The following is a 19,416-nucleotide window of genomic DNA, read 5'->3' as shown; positions in this document are numbered from 1 at the left end:
GGACGGAAGGACGGACGGAAGGACGGACGGAAGGACGGACGGAAGGACGGACGGAAGGACGGACGGAAGGACGGACGGAAGGACGGACGGAAGGACGGACGGAAGGACGGACGGAAGGACGGACGGAAGGACGGACGGAAGGACGGACGGAAGGACGGACGGAAGGACGGACGGAAGGACGGACGGAAGGACGGACGGAAGGACGGACGGAAGGACGGACGGAAGGACGGACGGAAGGACGGACGGAAGGACGGACGGAAGGACGGACTGAAGGACGGACGGAAGGACGGACGGAAGGACGGACGGAAGGACATGGCTAGTTCGACTTAAAATGTCATGACGATCATGAATATATATACGTTATGGGGTCTTAGACTCATATTTCGTGGTGTTACAAAAAGAACAACTAAATTAGTATACCCTCATCCTATGGTGGTGGGTATAAAAATGGTGAATAATCTACCGTTTGAGAAGATAATTGATTTGAGAAGATAACTATTTGAAATTTAGAAGGTTAACACTTCACCAAGGTCACGTGCAAAATTTCAAGTTCCGCTAAGCTGGTCCCCAAAGTTGGTCACCTCGTTGCATTGAAAATACAAAAAAGTCGCTTGACGTCTACAATAACTCTTTTGGTTTCGGCGATGTTCGACTATTAATTATACCCTACACCACTATTGTGGTACAGGGTATATTAACTTAGTGCATTTGTTTGTAACACCCAGAAGGAAGAGAGATAGACCCATTGTTAAGTTTACCGATCGACGCATGTTTTTCCAGCTAGAGACGAAGCCTATTTAAATTGGAAAAAATCGGTTCAGATTTCGATATAGCTCCCATATATACTATGTTCGTCCGACTTGGACTTATATTGCAATAATGTGGTCACTTGTTAACCGATTCTCTTGAAATTTGGAAGAAAGCATTTATTGACCAATCTTCTCAAAATTTTGCAGAACGCTTCCCTCGATAACTACCACAATATATATTGGTCAAAATCGGTTGAGATTTAGTTAAAGCTCCCATATATATAGTTTCGTCCAATTTTGGGTACTTTGCAATAATGTTGTCATTTGTTAACCGCAGTTATTACAGCTTGAACATATTTGCTCGAAATTTGATTCGGATTGTTTATTAGCCCATCTGGAAACATCCGCTAAGGTCCATCAAAATTGGTTCAGAATACGATATAGCTCGTTCTTTGTACTTACAGGATAGATGAAGGGTACTATACAGTCGGCCCCGTCCGACTATTGCCTTTCCTTACAGTTTTTTTTTTGGAATTTCGGCCCAGTCCGGCTCTGTATTTTGTGATTTACAAAGACATTTGTTTTTCTATTTTCATTTTTAAACCCTCCATCATAAAATGAGCATACTTATTTCATCATTCCGTTTGTAACACCTCGAATTATTGCTCTGCGACCTCATAAAGTACATATTCTTGATCATCTCGACATTCTGAATCGATCTAGCCATGTCCGTCCGTCTGTCGAAATAAAAATGGCGGTCGATCGCGTAAAGCTAGCCACTTGAAATTTTGTACAGATACTTCCCAGTGATGTAGGTCGTTGGGGATTGCAAATGGGCCATATCGGTTCAGATTTGGTTGTAGCTCCCATGTAAAGTGGACCTTTGACTTGGCTTATTGAGCCCTACAAGACGCTAATGTTATATGTTCCGACTTCTAATAAACGTGCCAAGTACCATTCAAATCTGTGTATAACTTTATATAGTTTCCATATAAACCGATTTTCCGATTTCACGTATTAAACCCCTAGAAGCCTCAATCTTCATTTAATTTGGCTGAAATTTTGCTCTAATACTTATGTTATGACTTCCAACATCCGTTGCTAGGTTAAACTGCTTCGGTCAAAAAAGTCATCTACCCCCTGTACAAACCGATACCCAGTTTTCTTGCTTGAGCACCTAAAGGTTGCTCAGGTTGCACCTAAAGGTTGCTCAGGTTGCACCTAAAGGTTGCTCAGGTTGCACCTAAAGGTTGCTCAGGTTGCACCTAAAGGTTGCTAAGGTTGCATCTAAAGGTTGCTCTAGTTGCACCTAAATGTTGCTGTAATATCTTCCAGCATTGGTGCCAAATATGATCCGTATCGGCCTATATTCTGATATAAGCTCATTCAATACCGATACTCCGATATGAATTCTTGAGACCATAGAAGCCACAATCAACTCCCGCTATAATTGTTACAAAATAATTCAAATACAAACTGAATTTAAAAAGGTCAATTTTTAGCGGAATCTATTCAGACAATCCAGAACATCGTAAAGGTTTTTCATTTGACTGTTGCATAAATAAGCGCCCCTCGCCCACGCCCCTAACTCGGACTGCGTCGCAAAGATTATTTTAGCAGTAACGTCTGACTTACTGCCCGTAAGAATATTGTCACTCGACATCCTCAAGTTAACACCATACCACCTCAAGCAATCCATGATCGCTTGGATCTCCGTCTGCAATACCGTATTATGATCAGACAGTCGGAAACACATCTCAGCCCCTGGGTTCTCAAGTAGACCACCGAGGCCCACTCTGGCCTGTAGCTTTGATTCATCCATGTAGCAAGGACTTCCAGAGGAATACCAAGGAATGTCAGGGTTCTGTCAATCGAAGACTAAGCCGCTAGCAGCAGTGCCTCGCACTCGAGCTCAAGCATTGTCTCAGCTATCCAATCCGAAAGCTCTGCCATTCCTTCCAGGCTTCCTATTTTCGACTCCGTAAACTCCAGTGCCCTAGTGGGCGTGATACTCACCGCCCCGCCTATGCCAAGACAACATTTTCTCTGAACCTGTTCTATTATCTTTATGTGGCATTTTTTCTTCATCGCAGTTCAAGCTACAGAGGCGTAAGTAAGAATTGGTAAAATCACACTCCTGAAGACCCAGTGGTCTTTCCAGTTATTCAGTCCCCATTTCGGGTCTACTGCGTTGCCTCTTAGTGTATTCGTTGGGCAAAAATGGTTAGAGCTCTAGAATTGTGCACAAAGGAGAAGAGTGTAATATAGAAACAAGTAAAAGCGTACTAAATTCAGCCGGGCCGAATCTTGGGAACTCCCCACCATGGATTCTGGTAAAAATTGATACAAAACAAGTAAAAGCGTGCTAAGCTCGGCCGGGCCGAATCTTACATACCCTCCACCATGGATCGCATTAGCCGAGTTCTTCTCCCGACATCTCTTCTTAGGCAAAAAAGGATATAAGAAAAGATTTGCTCTGCTATTATTATATTATTACATGTTGGAGACCTGTGTAAAATGTCAGCCAATTCGAATAAGAATTGCGCCCTTTGGGGGCTCAAGAAGTAAAATAGAGAGATCGATTTATATGGGAGCTGTATCGGGCTATAGACCGATTCAGATCATAATAAGCACCTATGGTGATGGTCATGAGAGGATCCGTAGTACATAATTTCAGGCAAATCGGATAATAATTGCGACCTCTAGAGGCTCAAGAAGTCAAGATCCCAGATCGGTTTATATGGCAGCTATATCAGGTTATTGACCGATTTGAACCATATCTGGCACAGTTGTTGGATATCATAACAAAACACGTCGTGCAAAATTTCATCCTAATGGGATAAGAATTGCGCACTCTAGAGGCTCAAGAAGTCAAGACCCAAGATCGGTTTATATGGCAGCTATATCAGGTTATGAACCGATTTGAACCATACTTGGCACAGTTGTTGGATATCATGACAAAACACGTCGTGCAAAATTTCATTCCAATCGGATAAGAATTGCGCACTCTAGAGGCTCAAGAAGTCAAGACCCAAGGTCGGTTTATATGGCAGCTATATCAAAACATGGACCGATATGACCCATTTACAACACCATCCGACCTACACTAATAAGAAGTATTTGTGCAAAATTTCAAACGGCTAGCAAAATTTCATTCCAATCGGATAAGAATTGCGCCCTCTAGAGGCTCAAAAAGTCAAGACCTAAGATCGGTTTATATGGCAGCTATATCAGGTTATTGACCGATTTAAGCCATACTTGGCACAGTTGCTGGATATCATAACAAAACATGTCGTGAAAAATTTCATCCTTATGGGATAAGAATTGCGCACTCTAGAGGCTCAAGAAGTCAAGACCCAAGATCGGTTTATATGGCAGCTATATCAGGTTATGGACCGATATGACCCATTTACAATACCAACCGACCTACACTAATAAGAAGTATTTGTGCAAAATTTCAAACGGCTAGCTTTACACCTTCGGAAATTAGCGTGCTTTCAACAGACAGACGGACGGACGGACGGACATGGCTAGATCGGCATAAAATGTCGCGACGATCAAGAATATATATACTTTATGGGGTCTCAGACGAATATTTCGAGTAGTTACAAACAGAATGACGATATTAGTATACCCCCATCTTATGGTGGAGGGTATAAAAATCTAGTTATCGGGAGATCTGTCTATATTGCAGCTATATCTAACTACAGACCGATCTAAACCACATTTGGATCCTATGTTAAGAGGCGTAAAACTACTCAACGTCTCAAATTTCAACGTAATCGGTTAAAAAATAAAGCTTTTATGGGTTTAAGACCCTTTATCGGCAAATCGGTCTGTATGGCAGCTATACCTAAATATAGTCCGATTTGATCCACACTTATGTCAGATATCAGGAGGAATATGTTTACCCTCTGTTTCAAATTTCAGCGCAATCGGGTAATAAATAAAGCTTTTATGGGCTTCAGACCCTTTATCGGCAGATCGGTCTATATGGCAGATATATCTAAATATAGTCCGATCTGAAGCATATTTGGGTCCTATATTAGGAGGAGTAAGACTACTCACCGTTTCAAATTTTAGCGAAATCGGATGAAAAATAAAGCATTTATGGGCATTAAACCCTTTATCGGAAAATCGGTCTATACAGCAGCTGTATCCAAATATGGTCCGATTGGGCCCGTTCAAGAACTTAACCAGCGTGAATCAAAAAGACGTATCTGTGCCAAATTTCAGCTCAATATCTCAATTTTTGAAGGCTGTAGAGTGATTTCAACAGACGGACAGACAGACACACGGACATCGTTAAATTGTCTTATAGTTTTACGACGATCCCAATATATATACTTTGTAGGGTCGAAAATTGATATTTCGATGTGTTGCAAACGGAATGACTAAATAAATATACCCCTACCTATCCTACGGAGGTGGGATATTCTGACCTCCTTCTTACTTCCTTTCAGTAATAGCCTCGTCTTCTCACGATCTGGATCCCTCAATGATCCTCAATGATAAGGAGCCTCCTTTTTTTAGCCTAACCTTACCTTACAGAAATTAAGATGACATAGAACAAGATTTAGTTTTTCCGGTTCATTATGACAATTTATTCAAATTCAATTTCTCTGATTTACTTTTTCAACAAGAGAGGGGCGGCGAAGGGTGTTGCTACGGGGGCAGCAGCATGTACAACTGGAGCAGCAGCATAGGCGGCAGGAAGTGGCGCAGAGTGGGCAATGTGATGGGCATTGTAACTGGAGGCATAGGGAGTAACATAGGATGCGCTTCCAACAACAGCGGCGGCAGGTGCGGTATAAGCCAGAGGAGCTGAATAAGCCAAAGGTGCAGAGTAGGCCAAAGGAGCAGCGCTGTAAGCCAAAGGAGCTACAACTCCGGGTTTAGCAGCAACAACAGCCAAGGCGGCAAAAAAGCAAACAGCGATCTGAAATTAGTATTGAGATTTTTTAACCACACATTGTTATTTTTTCTTATTAACTTACGAATTTGAACATTTTGTTTAGGTTTGGTGTGTGTGTTTTTTGATGGACAATTTAAAATTGATACTAAACTGGGCTAAATGGTTGTCTTTTATACTCAAAAACCATTAAAAGTCGTTTGAACCATAAGCAGCATTACATATGCATAGCATGTTCTGCAATGTTTGTTTCGGAAATCGAGTTAATAATGGCAGTACAAATCACACTTCGATTTTAATCACACATGATATGAAGAATAACAGTAACAAAGTCTCTGAGGGTGTTCAAGAAAAGCCTTTCGCTACAACCAAAACTATTTTTCAAAATAGAACAAATTAAAGCGTGCTAAGTTCGGCCGAGCCGAATCTTAGCAATAGATTCCCCTAAAAATTTACACTTATTAACTGAGTTTGTATTTGAATTGTTTTGGTCTCAAGAAGTCATATCGGGATAACGTTTATTAGGGGTGTCTATATCACCATATGGACCGATTCAGATAAAACTTGGCACTGATTTGGTAACATTGATGTAGGTCGTTTGGGATTGCAAATGGGCCATATCGGTTCAGATTTAGATATAGGTCTTATATAAACTGATCTCCCTACACATGCTATCACTTGCCGCACCGATATTACATAAGTGAGCTCGTAGTCCTATGTCTCCCGTTATGATACCAATGGCTATACTGACCTCCTTCTTACTTCCTTTCAGTAATAGTCTCGTCTTCTCACTTTTGCCTGAATATTGATATCAGATTTGTATGCTACTCGCAAATACCTCTCATTTGAGTCCCATATTGCCATGGTCGGTAAATATGTCCGATTTAGGGGTGTTTTGGGGGTTGGGGTGATCCCCCAAACACTTGGTCCCACATTTAGGTATCAGATTCGTATTCTACTCGCAAATACCTTTCAATTGAGTCCCATATTGTCCTGATTGGTCTATAAACATATTTGCTAAGTTTTTGGGGTGTGGCGGCCCCCCCTAGGTACCCCATCCAAAATATGGATACCAAAGTTTTGGTTTTAGGTTACTAAAAGAGAACACACAAAATTTCGCTTAAATCGCACAAACCACCTCCGGGATCTGGCTTTTGTGAGAATATGGGCAAGGGGGAGGGTCCCCTTCCCCTTCAGACATCAAAAAATTTAGTACCCTATTTTCACCACGGGATCATTGCTCTTGACAACTCTAGGGAAAATATATACAAATTTAAATTCTTATGACAAATAACGCAGATCTTCGGCCGAGTACCAGTGTTAGCATAGAATAATTGGTAGTTGATATGGTTCAGTCCATAAACTTTGTTCCGGGTCGTCCATGGCTCCTGAATAAAGGCAATATGACTCTTGGCCTTGCTGGTTTTCTCCATCAGAGCGTGAGTGGCTATCCCGCGCCGGGGAGTTTTATCTGGATGACCTCAATCAATGGTCCTCCATTAGGTGGGCTTCTTGGGAGTGGGTGTTGGTCCCAGCGTCTGCTCTCTGTTCGTTAGATAGATGTTTCAATATTGGGTTCTTGGCCTATCCCATCCGAATCCTTATAATGTCGGTAATGGTTCCATCGTCAGGTTCCTGCTCGTAAGGCTCGTATTGAGTTTCCCGTCCCTGTACTGCCTGATGTTTCAATATCCTAGTTTTCCAAATCTTAAGTAACTGGGCTTGTTGGGAGTAGGTGGTGGTCTCATTGTCGGCTCCCTGTTCGTTAGGTTGCATTGAGATTCCAGTCGCTGCACTGCCTGATGTTTCAATATTAGGATCTTTATCCATCCTAGTCTTCCTAGTCTCGAGAAAGTTGTTGATGGTTCCTTTGTCAGGTCCCTGCTCATTAGGCTGTATTGAGTCTACCGTCCCTGCACTGCCTGATTTTCCAATATTAGGATCTTCGTCTATACTAGTCTTCCAAATCTTTTGTAAATGGGCTTGCTGAGAGTAGGTGATGGTCTCATCGTCGGCTCCCCGTGTGTTAGGCGGCATTGAGAATCCTGTCACTGCGCTGCCTGATGTTTCAACATTAGGATATTTACCTATCGCAGTATTACGAATCTAGAAGTCGGTGATGGGTCCGTCGTTGGGTCCCTGTTTGTTAGGCTGTGTTGGGTCTCTCGCCACTTCACTGCCTGATATTTTAGTATTAGGATCTTTGCTTATCCTAGTATTTCCAATATTGATAGAGGCCGTGATTGTCAGCCCCCTGTTCGTTGGGCGGTTTTGAGTCACCTGCTACTATACGGCCTGATGTCTCAATATGAGTATTTCTGTATATCCTAGTCTCCCAATCTTGAAAAAGACAGCCTTGCTCCCGTAGCGTAGCATGCCTTTAGTCTTAGCCAATCTGGTTCGGAAACTTGATCAATGCCAAGCACAAGGAGAGTTCCTTTCTCCTTCTACTCACTGTGGAAGACCTCCCACTTCTCTGCGACCAAACCTTGGTTTTGCTTGCCCGAGAATCCCAACATGCGTTCCGTCTCAAATTTACTGCCCCGTCCCTAGATGAAGACCGTCGCCTTTGTGAGCTGGGGATATCCATCTTTCTCATCAGGTCGAGCTTTGCGCCCTCCCGTGGATACCTATGACGAGCTGTTTGAGGGTATCAATACATTCCGCCGACGCAAAGTGCAGCGTTAAGATGTCCCCTCTATACCCGTGGCTCATGGATGGACCCCCTTCAGAGATCAGCACATGTTCGAAAACCCGTTCGTTTACCAGATGCTTCACCTCGGACCGATTATCTGGTTATATCCTACCGGACGCACTGCCGATATATAATATCAATACATTCCGCTGACGTAAAGCTCAGCGTTAATCTCTCCCCTATATACTCGCAGCTCGTAATACTTATGGGTGGACCCCCCCTCAGAGTTCAGCTCATGTTCGAAATCCTCTTCGTTTACCAGATGCTCCACTTGGGACCTCTGATCTGGTGGAATCCTACCGAATGCCCTGCTGATATTGATGACTGTATAAGTCACCTCATATCTGTTGTGCTTCCTTGCCACTTTGGCGTAAGTGGGCGGCTCCTTACCATTCTCAGCGACCATCTTTCCTTTCCGTGATGGCTGTGGCATACTTTTGGATATCACAGTCCTGCATGAAGACTCAGGCACTGTGCGCGCTTCCTTCGTTCCTGTTCTGACTTTGTCTCCCTCCACAGAACATTGTCTGGAGTCTCCGTTGCGGAAGGGCTGGTTTGGTCCTGCCAGAGTAGTGGAAACGGGTAGCTTTTTATACCCTCCACCATAAGATGGGGGGTATACTAATATCAGTTTGTAACTACTCGAAATATTCGTCTGAGACCCCATAAAGTATATATATTCCTGATCGTCGCGACATTTTATGTCGATCTAGCCATGTCCGTCTGTCTGTCGAAAGCACGCTAACTTCCGAAGGTGTAAAGCTAGCCGTTTGAAATTTTGCACAAATACTTCTTATTAGTGTAGGTCGGTTGGTATTGTAAATGGGCCATATCGGTTCATGTTTTGATATAGCTGCCATATAAGCCGATCTTGGGTCTTGACTTCTTGAGCCTCTAGAGTGCGCAATTCTTATCCCATTAGGATTAAATTCTGCACGACGTGTTTTGTTATGATATCCAACAACTGTGCCAAGTATGGTTTGAATCGGTCAATAACCTGATATAGCTGCCATATAAACCGATCTTGGGTCTTGACTTCTTGAGCCTCTAGAGGACGCAATTCTTATCCGATTGGAATGAAATTTTGCACGACGTGTTTTGTTATGATATCCAACAACTGTGCCAAGTATGGTTCAAATCGGTTCATAACCTGATATAGCTGCCATATAAACCGATCTGGGATCTTGACTTCTTGAGCCTCTAGAGGTCGCAATTATTATCCGATTTGCCTGAAATTATGTACTACGGATCCTCTCATGACCATCAACATAGGTGCTTATTATGATCTGAATCGGTCTATAGCCCGATACAGCTCCCATATAAATCGATCTCTCTATTTTACTTCTTGAGCCCCCAAAGGGCGCAATTCTTATTCGAATTGGCTGACATTTTACACAGGTCTCCAACATGTAATAATATAATAATAGCAGAGCAAATCTTTTCTTATATCCTTTTTTGCCTAAGAAGAGATGCCGGGAGAAGAACTCGGCAAAGCGATCCATGGTGGAGGGTATGTAAGATTTGGCCCGGCCGAACTTAGCACGCTTTTACTTGTTTTCTTCTTCAGCGTCTTAGCATATCCTATGTGATTGCCCGGTGTTCGTGGTTCGCAGACATCGGCATTTAGTTGGGGACATAATGCCAGATATAAACCAACAGGGGTGCGGTATGGAAAACAATTAAGGGTTTTGTAAGTGGAGCGCAATTTCTGACTTAGATTTCCCTTTTCGAGGGTACCTTTAGTATTTAGAGCGCACAACAAACCGATTGCTGGTTTAGGCGTATGTCCACAGTGGCAAGGCACGGATAAATATTTGCATTCTTTTTTCAACCTAACCTAACCTTGCAAATGCAAATTTTGCCCATGAACATTCCACCAATGAACAGGGGCAAACTTCTCACATATCAATGAGCGTAGTCCGATTCAAGTTTAAGCTCAATGATAAGGGGCCACCTTTTTTTAGCCTAACCTTACCTTACAAAAATTAAGATGACATAGAACAAGATTTAGTTTTTCCGGTTCATTATGACAATTTATACAAATTCAATTTCTCTGATTTACTTTTTCAACAAGAGAGGGGCGGCAAAGGGTGTTGCTACGGGGGCAGCAGCATGTACAACTGGAGCAGCAGCATAGGCGGCAGGGAATGCGGCAGAGTGGGCAATGTGATGGGCATTGTAACTGGAGGCATAGGGAGTAACATAGGATGCGCTTCCAACAACAGCGGCGGCAGGTGCGGTATAAGCCAGAGGAGCTGAATAAGCCAAAGGTGCAGAGTAGGCCAAAGGAGCAGCGCTGTAAGCCAAAGGAGCTACAACTCCGGGTTTAGCAGCAACAACAGCCAAGACGGCGAAAAAGCAAACAGCAATCTGAAATAAGTATAGAGATTTTTTAACCACACATTGCTATTTTTTTTATTAACTTACGAATTTGAACATTTTGTTAAAGTTTGGTGTGTGTGTTTTTTGATGGACAATTTAAAATTGATACTAAACTGGGCTGAGTGGTAGTCTTTTATACTCCAAAACCATTAAAAGTCGTTTTAACCACAAGCTGCATTACACATGCATAACATGTTCTGCAATGTTTGTTTTGGAAATCGAGTTGATATTGGCAGTACAAATTACACTTCGATTTTAGTCATACATACTATGAGGAGTAACAGTAACAAGGTCTCTGTGGGTGTATAAGAAAAAATAAACTTCTGAAATAGGTTGTGGTTATACTGGTCCACTACACCTTACAACTTTTTTATACCCACCACCATAGGATGGGGGTATAGCAATCTGAAATTTGGGACAGTGAGTTGTAAAGGGTGATTTTTTTGAGGTTAGGATTTTCATGCATTAGTATTTGACAGATCACGTGGGATTTCAGACATGGTGTCAAAGAGAAAGATGCTCAGTATGCTTTGACATTTCATCATGAATAGACTTACTAACGAGCAACGCTTGCAAATCATTGAATTTTATTACCAAAATCAGTGTTCGGTTCGAAATGTGTTCATTCACCGTAACGTTGCGTCCAACAGCATCTTTGAAAAAATACGGTCCAATGATTCCACCAGCGTACAAACCACACCAAACAGTGCATTTTTCGGGATGCATGGGCAGTTCTTGAACGGCTTCTGGTTGCTCTTCACTCCAAATGCGGCAATTTTGCTTATTTACGTAGCCATTCAACCAGAAATGAGCCTCATCGCTGAACAAAATTTGTCAAAATTTGAACACATTTCGAACCGAACACTGATTTTGGTAATAAAATTCAATGATTTGCAAGCGTTGCTCGTTAGTAAGTCTATTCATGATGAAATGTCAAAGCATACTGAGCATCTTTCTCTTTGACACCATGTCTGAAATCCCACGTGATCTGTCAAATACTAATGCATGAAAATCCTAACCTCAAAAAAATCACCCTTTATAAGGCCACTCGGCATTCTACTTCAATTTGGGCCCGATCGGTTCAGATTTGCATATGGCTGCCTATAGACCGATCTCTCGATTTAAGGTTTTGGGCCCATAAATCCGCAATTATTATCCGATTTTGCTGAAATTTGGGACAATGAGTTATGTTAGGCCCTTCGACATCACTTTTCAATTTGGCCATGATCGGTCAAGATTTGGGCCCAAAACCTTAAATCGCGAGAATTAAGGTTTTGGGCCCATAAAATGCGCAAATATTGTCCAATTTGCCAAAACTTCAGGCAGTGAGTTTTATTAAGCCTTTCTATATCCTTCTTCAATTTTGCCACGATCGGTCCAGATTTGGATATAGTTGCCATATTGACCGATCTCTCGATTTAAGGTTTTGGTTCCATAAAAGGCGCATTTATTATCCGATTTCGCCGAAATTGGGAACAGGGAGGTGTGTTAGGCCTCTCGATATCTGTTTGTAATATGGAGGCCACCGTAGCGTAGATGTTTGCATGTCCACCTATGATGCTGAACGCCTGGGTTCGAATCATGGCGAGACTATCAGAAAAAAAACTCGGCTATAAAAAGGAGGCCCCTTATCATTGAGCTTAAACTTGAATCGGACTGTACTCATCTACATGTGAGAAGTTTGCCCCTGTTCCTTAGTGGAATGTTCATGGGCAAAATTTGCATTTGCAATATAGCCTAGATCGGTTCAGATTTGGATATAGCTGCCATATAGATCTAACTCTCGATTTAAGGTTTTGGGCCCATTAAATGCGCATTTATTGTCCGATTTTGGGACAAAACTTGGGATAGTGAGTTGTGATAGGCCCTTCGACATTCCTCCTTAATTACCCCCCAATCGGTCCAGATATGGATATAGCTGTCATATAGACCGATCTCTCGATTTAAGGTTTTGGGCCCATAAAATGCGCATTTATTGACCAATGTCGCCGAAATTGGGGTCAGTGAGTTGTGCTAGGCCCTTCGACAGCCCTCTTCAATTTGGTCCAGATCGGTTGAGATTTGGATATAGCTGCCATATAGACCGATCTCTCGATTTAAAGTCTTGGCCCCATTAAAGGCGCATTTGTAACTCGATTTCCCTGATATTTGACACATTGGCTTATGTTAGGCTTTTCAACATCCGTATCGTAGTATGTCCTCATAGGTGGACATGCGCCGAACACCTGGGCTTCAATCATGGCTTGAACATAAACAAGTAAAAGCGTGCAAAGTTCGGCCGGGCCGAATCTTGGGAACCCACCACCATGGATTCAGCTCAAAATTTATACAAAATAAATTTAATTGAGGGGCATAATTTTATTTTACATACCAAACTTCTGTCAAACTAGCAAAAATTAAAGCTCAGGGAACCGAACATGGATGATCGAGAGACCGGTTTACATGGGAGCTATATAAGGTTCTTGACCGATTTGCACAATATTTGGAACTAATAACAGACCACCATGTGAAAAATTTCAGCCAAATCGGACAAAAATTGAGGCTTCTTGGGGTTCAAGAACTCAAATGGGGAGATCGGGTTATAGGGCAGCTATATCAGGTTCTTGGCAGATTTAGACTGTACTACGTACAGTTTTTGAAAATCATAGCAGAACACTAGTTGCAAAATTTCAGCCAAATCGGATGAAAATTGCGGCTTCCTGGGGCTCAAGAACTCAAATGGGGAGATCGGGTTATAGGGCAGCTATATCAGGTTCTTGGCCGATTTGGACTGTACTAAGTACAGTTGTTGAAAGTCACAGCAGAAAACTACACGCAAAATTTTAGCCAAATCAGACAAAAATTGCGACATGCAGGGGTTAAAGAAGACAAATTGGGAGATCGGCTTAAATGGGAGCTATATCAGATTATAGACTGATTTAGACTGCACTTTTCACAGTTGTTGGAAATCGTGCAAAATTTCAGCCAAATCGGATGGAAATTTCGGCTTGCAGGGGTTCAAGAAGTCAAATCGGGAGATCGGCTTATATGGGAGCTATATCAGATTATAGACCGATTTTGACAGTACTAAACACTTTTGTTGGAAGTCATAACAGTACACTAGTTGCAACAGTTGTTGGAAGTCGTAACGGAATACTATGTGCAAAATTTCAGCCAAATCGGATGAAAATTGAGGCTTTCAGGGTCTCAAGAAGTCAAATCGGGAGATCGGCTTATATGGGAACTACATCAGGTTATAGACCAATTTGTACCGCACTTGCCACAGTTGTTGTAAATCGCAACAGAACACCACGTGCAAATTTTAAGCCAAATTAGTCAAAAATGGCGGCTTCTAGGGGCTCAATAAATCAAATCGGGGGATCTGAGCTATATCCAAATCTGAGCTGATATGCCCCATTTGCAATCTCCAACGACCTAAATCAGTATTAAGTATCTGTGAAAATTTTCAAGCGGCTAGCTTTACTCGCTCGACCGCTATCGTGATGTCGACAGACGGACGGACGGACATGGCTAGATCAACTCAGAATGTCGAGATGATCAAGAATATATATACTTTATGGGGTTATAGATCAATATTTCGAGTTGTTACAAACGGAATGACTAGGTTAGTGTACTCCCATCCTAAGGTGGTGGGTATAAAAACTAATTTTTTCAGCGGTGGTTATCTCTCCCTATCTCCTTAAGGTATCCTGCCATGTTAAAAGTTCTCTCCCAAGAGGTGTCGCACTGCGCCACGCCGTTCGGACTCGGCTATAAAAAGGAGGCACCTTACCATTGAGCTTAAACTTTAATCGGACAGCACTCGTTAATATGAGAGAAGTATCCCCTGTTCCTTAATGGAATGTTCATTAGACATTTCGTAGAATGTCTCATGTCTCCTTCTTGTGATGGGTTTTCCTCTTTATAGCATGGGACAGTGCAAACTACAGCTATCACCTATGCACAGGCTGCACTTAGGTATTCCCCATTTTAGGCCCTTCAAATTTACCTAAAACATATTGGCCATAATTGAATTATTCGCCTCGTTAATGTCATTCATTAGCCCGTGCTCGACATGAGTAATTAATTTCACAAAAAAAAAAAAAACAAAACGAACACGTCTGCCCACACTTGGTACGTGTTAACCATTACACATGACTAAAGGTGTTCCCCACCACTTGAAGTTTCTATAAAAACACAATCCACCACCCTAGACAGTATCAATTTCAAATTGGAAATCAAAACCAACTCAACAAAATGTTCAAATTCGTAAGTGTATGATAAAGGGTTATATCTTTCTTCGAGATTTTAAATGAGTTTTGGCTCTTGCAATCCCATTTGTAGATCACTGTTTGCTTTTTCGCTGTCTTGGCTGTTGCGGCTGCCAAACCTGGTGTAGTTGCTCCTTTGGCTTATAGTGGCGCCGCTCCTTTGGCCTACTCAGCACCATTGGCCTACTCAGCACCTTTGGCTTATACCGCTCCCGCTGCTGCTGTTGTTGGACATGCCTCCTATGTTGCTCCCTATGCCACCAGCTATAATGCCCATCACATTGCCCACTCTGCTGCCTTTCCTGCTGCTTATGCTGCTGCTCCAGTTGTAGCTGCTGCCGCTCCACTTGCTACTCCATTCGCTGCTCCACTCTTGCTGAAGAAGTAAATCAAGGAAAATGAAGTTGATTACAAATAAATGATGTGATAAATCCAATGCCAATGTGTTGAACTTTTATAACCTCCACCATATGAGGGGGTATACTAATCTAGTCATTCCGCTTGTGACACCTCGAAATATTCGTGTAAGGCGCCATAACGTACATATAATCCTGATCGTCATGGCATTTTAAGTCGATCTAGCCGTGTCCGTCTGTGGAAAGCAAAATCCGTCTGTCCATCTGTGGTAAGCAAATGGGCCAAATCGGTCAATGTTTTGATATAGCTGCCACCCAGTGGGAAAACTATAAAGGCCTGCTTAAATCAGCCCTGATAACCGAGCTTCAAGGCCTTCTTATATAAGGACCGTATGCCTTCTCAAATGTAGTTTACGAGACGACTACTTTGCAACATCTAAAAGTTCGACAAGGGATATCTCTACCGTCTTTATGTTTTTCTTCTAAAGTACCCCATAAAATATATGAGACACATGTAAGTGTCTTTTGAGCTTTCGATGTTCTAAAGCAGTAATTCTGTCCTTTCCAAGGTCATGATTTTACCGTGGAAAGCACGTTCTAACCTGGCAATGTCATTCACTGTTAAAAAGATATAAATATGGAATTTGTTGACTAGGCCTCGCGGATGCAAAACAAGGAATGGTATCAGGCCTCCAAGTCGCCGCCTTTTCCCGCTGGGCATATAGACCGATCTCTCGATTTGACTACTTCAGCCCCTATAGGGCGGAATTCTTATCCGATTTGGCAAAAATTTTGCACGTTGCGTTTTGTAATGACTTCCAATATTGGTATAAAGTATGGCTCAAATCGGTATGGTTCAAACAAAGATTTGGCAGCTCCAAATACCGAGGTGGCCAACTTTAAGGGCTGTTAAAATGAGCCCAGACATTCTAGGGCCTTAAAATTCTGCACACGGTCTCGCTGCACCTCAGATCCAAGCATTTTAAAATTCAAAGAGATATAACTTCCGCGTTCCCACACGGCATATTTTTATACCATCCACAATGGGATGAGAGTATACTAATTTCGTCATTCCGTTTGTAACGCCTTGAAGTATTCTTCTGAGACCCCGTAAAGCATATATATTCTTGATCACCATACCATTTTATGCGGATCAAGCCATATGTCTGTCCGTCAGTCAGTCCGTTCAAAGGAGTAAAGATAGCCGCTTGAAATTTTGCTCAAATACTTCTTATAAGTGTAGATTGGTTGGGATTGTAAATGGGCCATATCGGTCCATGTTTTGATATAGCTGCCATATAAACCGATCTGGGATCTTGACTTCTTGAGCCATTAGACTACGCAATTCTTATCCGATGTGACTGAAATTTTGCATGAGATGTTTTGTTATAGTTTCTAACAAATGTGCCAATTATGGTTCAAATTGGTTAACAACCTGACATAGCTGTAATATAAACCGATCTGGGGTCTTGACTTCTTGAGCCACTAGAGGACGCAATTCTTATCCGATTTGTCTGTAATTTTGCATGCGGTATTTCGTTATGGCGACCAACAACTGTGCCAAGTACGGTGTAAATCGGTCCATATATATATATATATATATATATATATATATATATATATATATATATATATATATAAACCGATCTGGGATTTTGACTTCTTGGGCCTCAAGAGGGCGTAATTATTATCCGATTTGGCTGAAATTTTGTACAACGACTCCTCCCATGACCTTCAATATACGTGTCAAATATGGCCAGAATCGGTCTATAGCCTGATACAGCTCCCTTATAAACCGATCTTCCTATTTTACTTTTTGAGCCCCTGAAAGACCCAATTCTTATTCGATTTCATTGAAATTTTACACATAGACTTCTACTGTGGTCTTCAACACTCAATTCAATTAGCATAGGAATTCTTTTCTTTTATCCTTTGTTTGCCTAAAAAGAGATACCGGAAAGAACTCGACAATTGCGATCAATGGTGGAGGTTATATAAGATTCGGCCCGGCCAAACTTAGCAAGCTTGTACTTGTTTTATATTGATATTTTTAACTTTTTACCATTTCAAAAAACAACAGAAAATGTTTGCTGTTTTAGCAAAAACTGAGTGCTGTCCCTTTTTTAGCAGTTTTAGTTTCTGCTGTTATAGCGAAATATTTTGCTGTTTCTACAAATTTTTCTGAGTGTAGATTTCCTTACAGAGGTTTTCGAGGTTTCTTAACATACGACGAACTTAGCAAGCTTTTACTTGTTTTATATTGAAATTTCTGTAACTTTTTACCATTTGAAAACAGCAGAAAATGTTTGCTGTTCCAGCAAAAACATAAGTGCTGTCCCATTTTTAGCAATTTTTCTGCTGTTATAGCAAAAGTTTTAGCTGTTTTTACAAATTTTTCTGAGTGTAGCTTTTCTTACAAAGGTTTTTCGAGGTTTCTTAATATACGATCAATAGTTAAGATGTATGCCCCCAAAGTTGGTGAAAGTTCCTCAAACTCTTCTCCAACCTAATCCAACCAACGTATTTGTTATAGCTTATTAAAAAAATTATTTAATTTTTTTCATTGCAGGTAAGAAGCTAAACATTTACAATTCAGTAAAATCCTATTTGTAAGTATAAATTAAGAAACAAAGAATTTTGATCATCTAAAAAAAAGCTTTTCGTATTATTAGCTTTCGTTCATTTTAATTGAGTTGGCGATGTCTGATAGAGGTCAAAGCTTAAATGAGGCGCCTTTTAAAAGCAACCACTAAATGTACCACCCTATAGATATCACTCGACCCAATTACATTTTTGAAAAATAGTTTAAACCCCTTTCGTTTACTTTTCTATTAAAATTTCTGTGGACGATAATATTGCTTGCAGTCACGATGTAACCGATATTCCTTAATGCCAAAGTGGCTATAATACAGCTATGTAATGACAATTTGTTTAGGCTGCTATAAAAAATATGCTTCCAGGGGTGTTTGGAAGTAAGTCTGACCCATATATACCTTGTTCTCAAGTTCAATCTAGCGGATGAGAGACCAGTTAAATTTTATACGAGATCCTAGATGTCACCAACAATCTTGTCGCTGCCCAATTAAATCGGTTCATAACCACATATAGCTTCCATTTAATCTGATATAGCTTTCCGAACTACTTGTCAAGCGGCTGAATACTGAACAAAACTTTGCGGAAATTGTGCATTTGATGTTTAATTATATCTGCGCCAAATATGGCTAGATTCAACGCCTTGATTAGGTTGTAAAGAGGTCGCTACTGGTGACCTTCGGTCTGTTAGCGTGTTTTCCGATCACACAGTGACCTATTATGATGGACACAACGACTGAGACATCTGTTGTAGCCAGCAACAACAAAGCTGTACACCTCTTCAAGCCTATATTGCAAATTTGTCCATGAACATTCAATTAAAGAACAGGGGCATACTTCTTACATATCAATGAGTGCTGCCCGATTCAAGTTTAATGTCAGTGATAAGGGGCCTCCTTTTTAGAGCCGTGTCACAGAGCGATTTCAAATGGCATAGTACCTCACATACATCGCCAGCATTAGGAGAGGAAAACCACCCACCCACTAGCCACAATACTGAAGACTTAGCTTACATTTCGGTACAAGCATACCCACGGATTACAGTGCACCTGGAATGTGTAAGGTTGTTCGTAGTATCGCAAGCTCAGCTGTCCTACAATTCCCTGGTATATCTTTGTGGCCCGGCACCCAGAACAGTTGAATTTTGAACTGTTCAGACATCCCATTTAGAGATCTGCAAAAGTCGAGGGCGTTTTTTGATCTCAGAAATACGTCTCCAGGGATTTAATGGCTGCCTGGCTATCTGTGTATAGGAAAAGAGTTGCCTTCATTAAAGTTGTTTGATATGAAGTTCAATTTCCTGTTCAGCCAAACGCCCAGATATTTTGCACATTCTGGAAATGCAACATTCTCTCCTCCCAAGTAGACAGGTGCCATTGTGGGTAACATGTATCTCCTGTTGAAAATATATGCTTCTGTCTTGAATGGATATACGCCTAGACCACTTTCGGTAGCCTACTTCACCGTTGCAAGAAGAGCT

The 19,416-nt window shown here is 41.5% G+C and overlaps 3 protein-coding genes across 3 annotated transcripts; 1 reads left to right on the top strand and 2 right to left on the bottom strand.

Moving 5' to 3' along the window:
• Nucleotides 1–5,376: 5,376 nt before the first annotated feature.
• Nucleotides 5,377–5,836, bottom strand: LOC106094963 (cuticle protein 38-like). Its single transcript, XM_013262205.2, has 2 exons — nt 5,747–5,836; nt 5,377–5,688 (listed from the first exon to the last, which is right to left on the bottom strand). Exons 1-2 carry the CDS (start codon nt 5,756–5,758, stop codon nt 5,377–5,379), a joined length of 324 nt encoding a protein of 107 aa, XP_013117659.2. The 5' UTR covers nt 5,759–5,836.
• Nucleotides 5,837–10,414: 4,578 nt separating this feature from the next.
• LOC131997386 (cuticle protein 38-like) lies at nt 10,415–10,870 on the bottom strand. Its single transcript, XM_059368347.1, has 2 exons — nt 10,784–10,870; nt 10,415–10,726 (listed from the first exon to the last, which is right to left on the bottom strand). The coding sequence occupies exons 1-2, from the start codon at nt 10,793–10,795 to the stop codon at nt 10,415–10,417; spliced, it is 324 nt and encodes a 107-aa protein (XP_059224330.1). The 5' UTR covers nt 10,796–10,870.
• A 4,104-nt stretch (nt 10,871–14,974) lies between these two features.
• LOC131997384 (cuticle protein 16.5-like) lies at nt 14,975–15,376 on the top strand. Its single transcript, XM_059368346.1, has 2 exons — nt 14,975–14,986; nt 15,062–15,376. Exons 1-2 carry the CDS (start codon nt 14,975–14,977, stop codon nt 15,374–15,376), a joined length of 327 nt encoding a protein of 108 aa, XP_059224329.1.
• The last annotated feature ends 4,040 nt before the right edge of the window (nt 15,377–19,416 follow it).

Source organism: Stomoxys calcitrans, chromosome 1 (assembly GCF_963082655.1).
Source record: "Stomoxys calcitrans chromosome 1, idStoCalc2.1, whole genome shotgun sequence".
NCBI lineage: Eukaryota > Metazoa > Arthropoda > Insecta > Diptera > Muscidae > Stomoxys > Stomoxys calcitrans.
The sequence above is the reverse complement of the archived record's forward strand: the minus strand, read 5'-3'. Positions and strand labels throughout refer to the sequence as shown.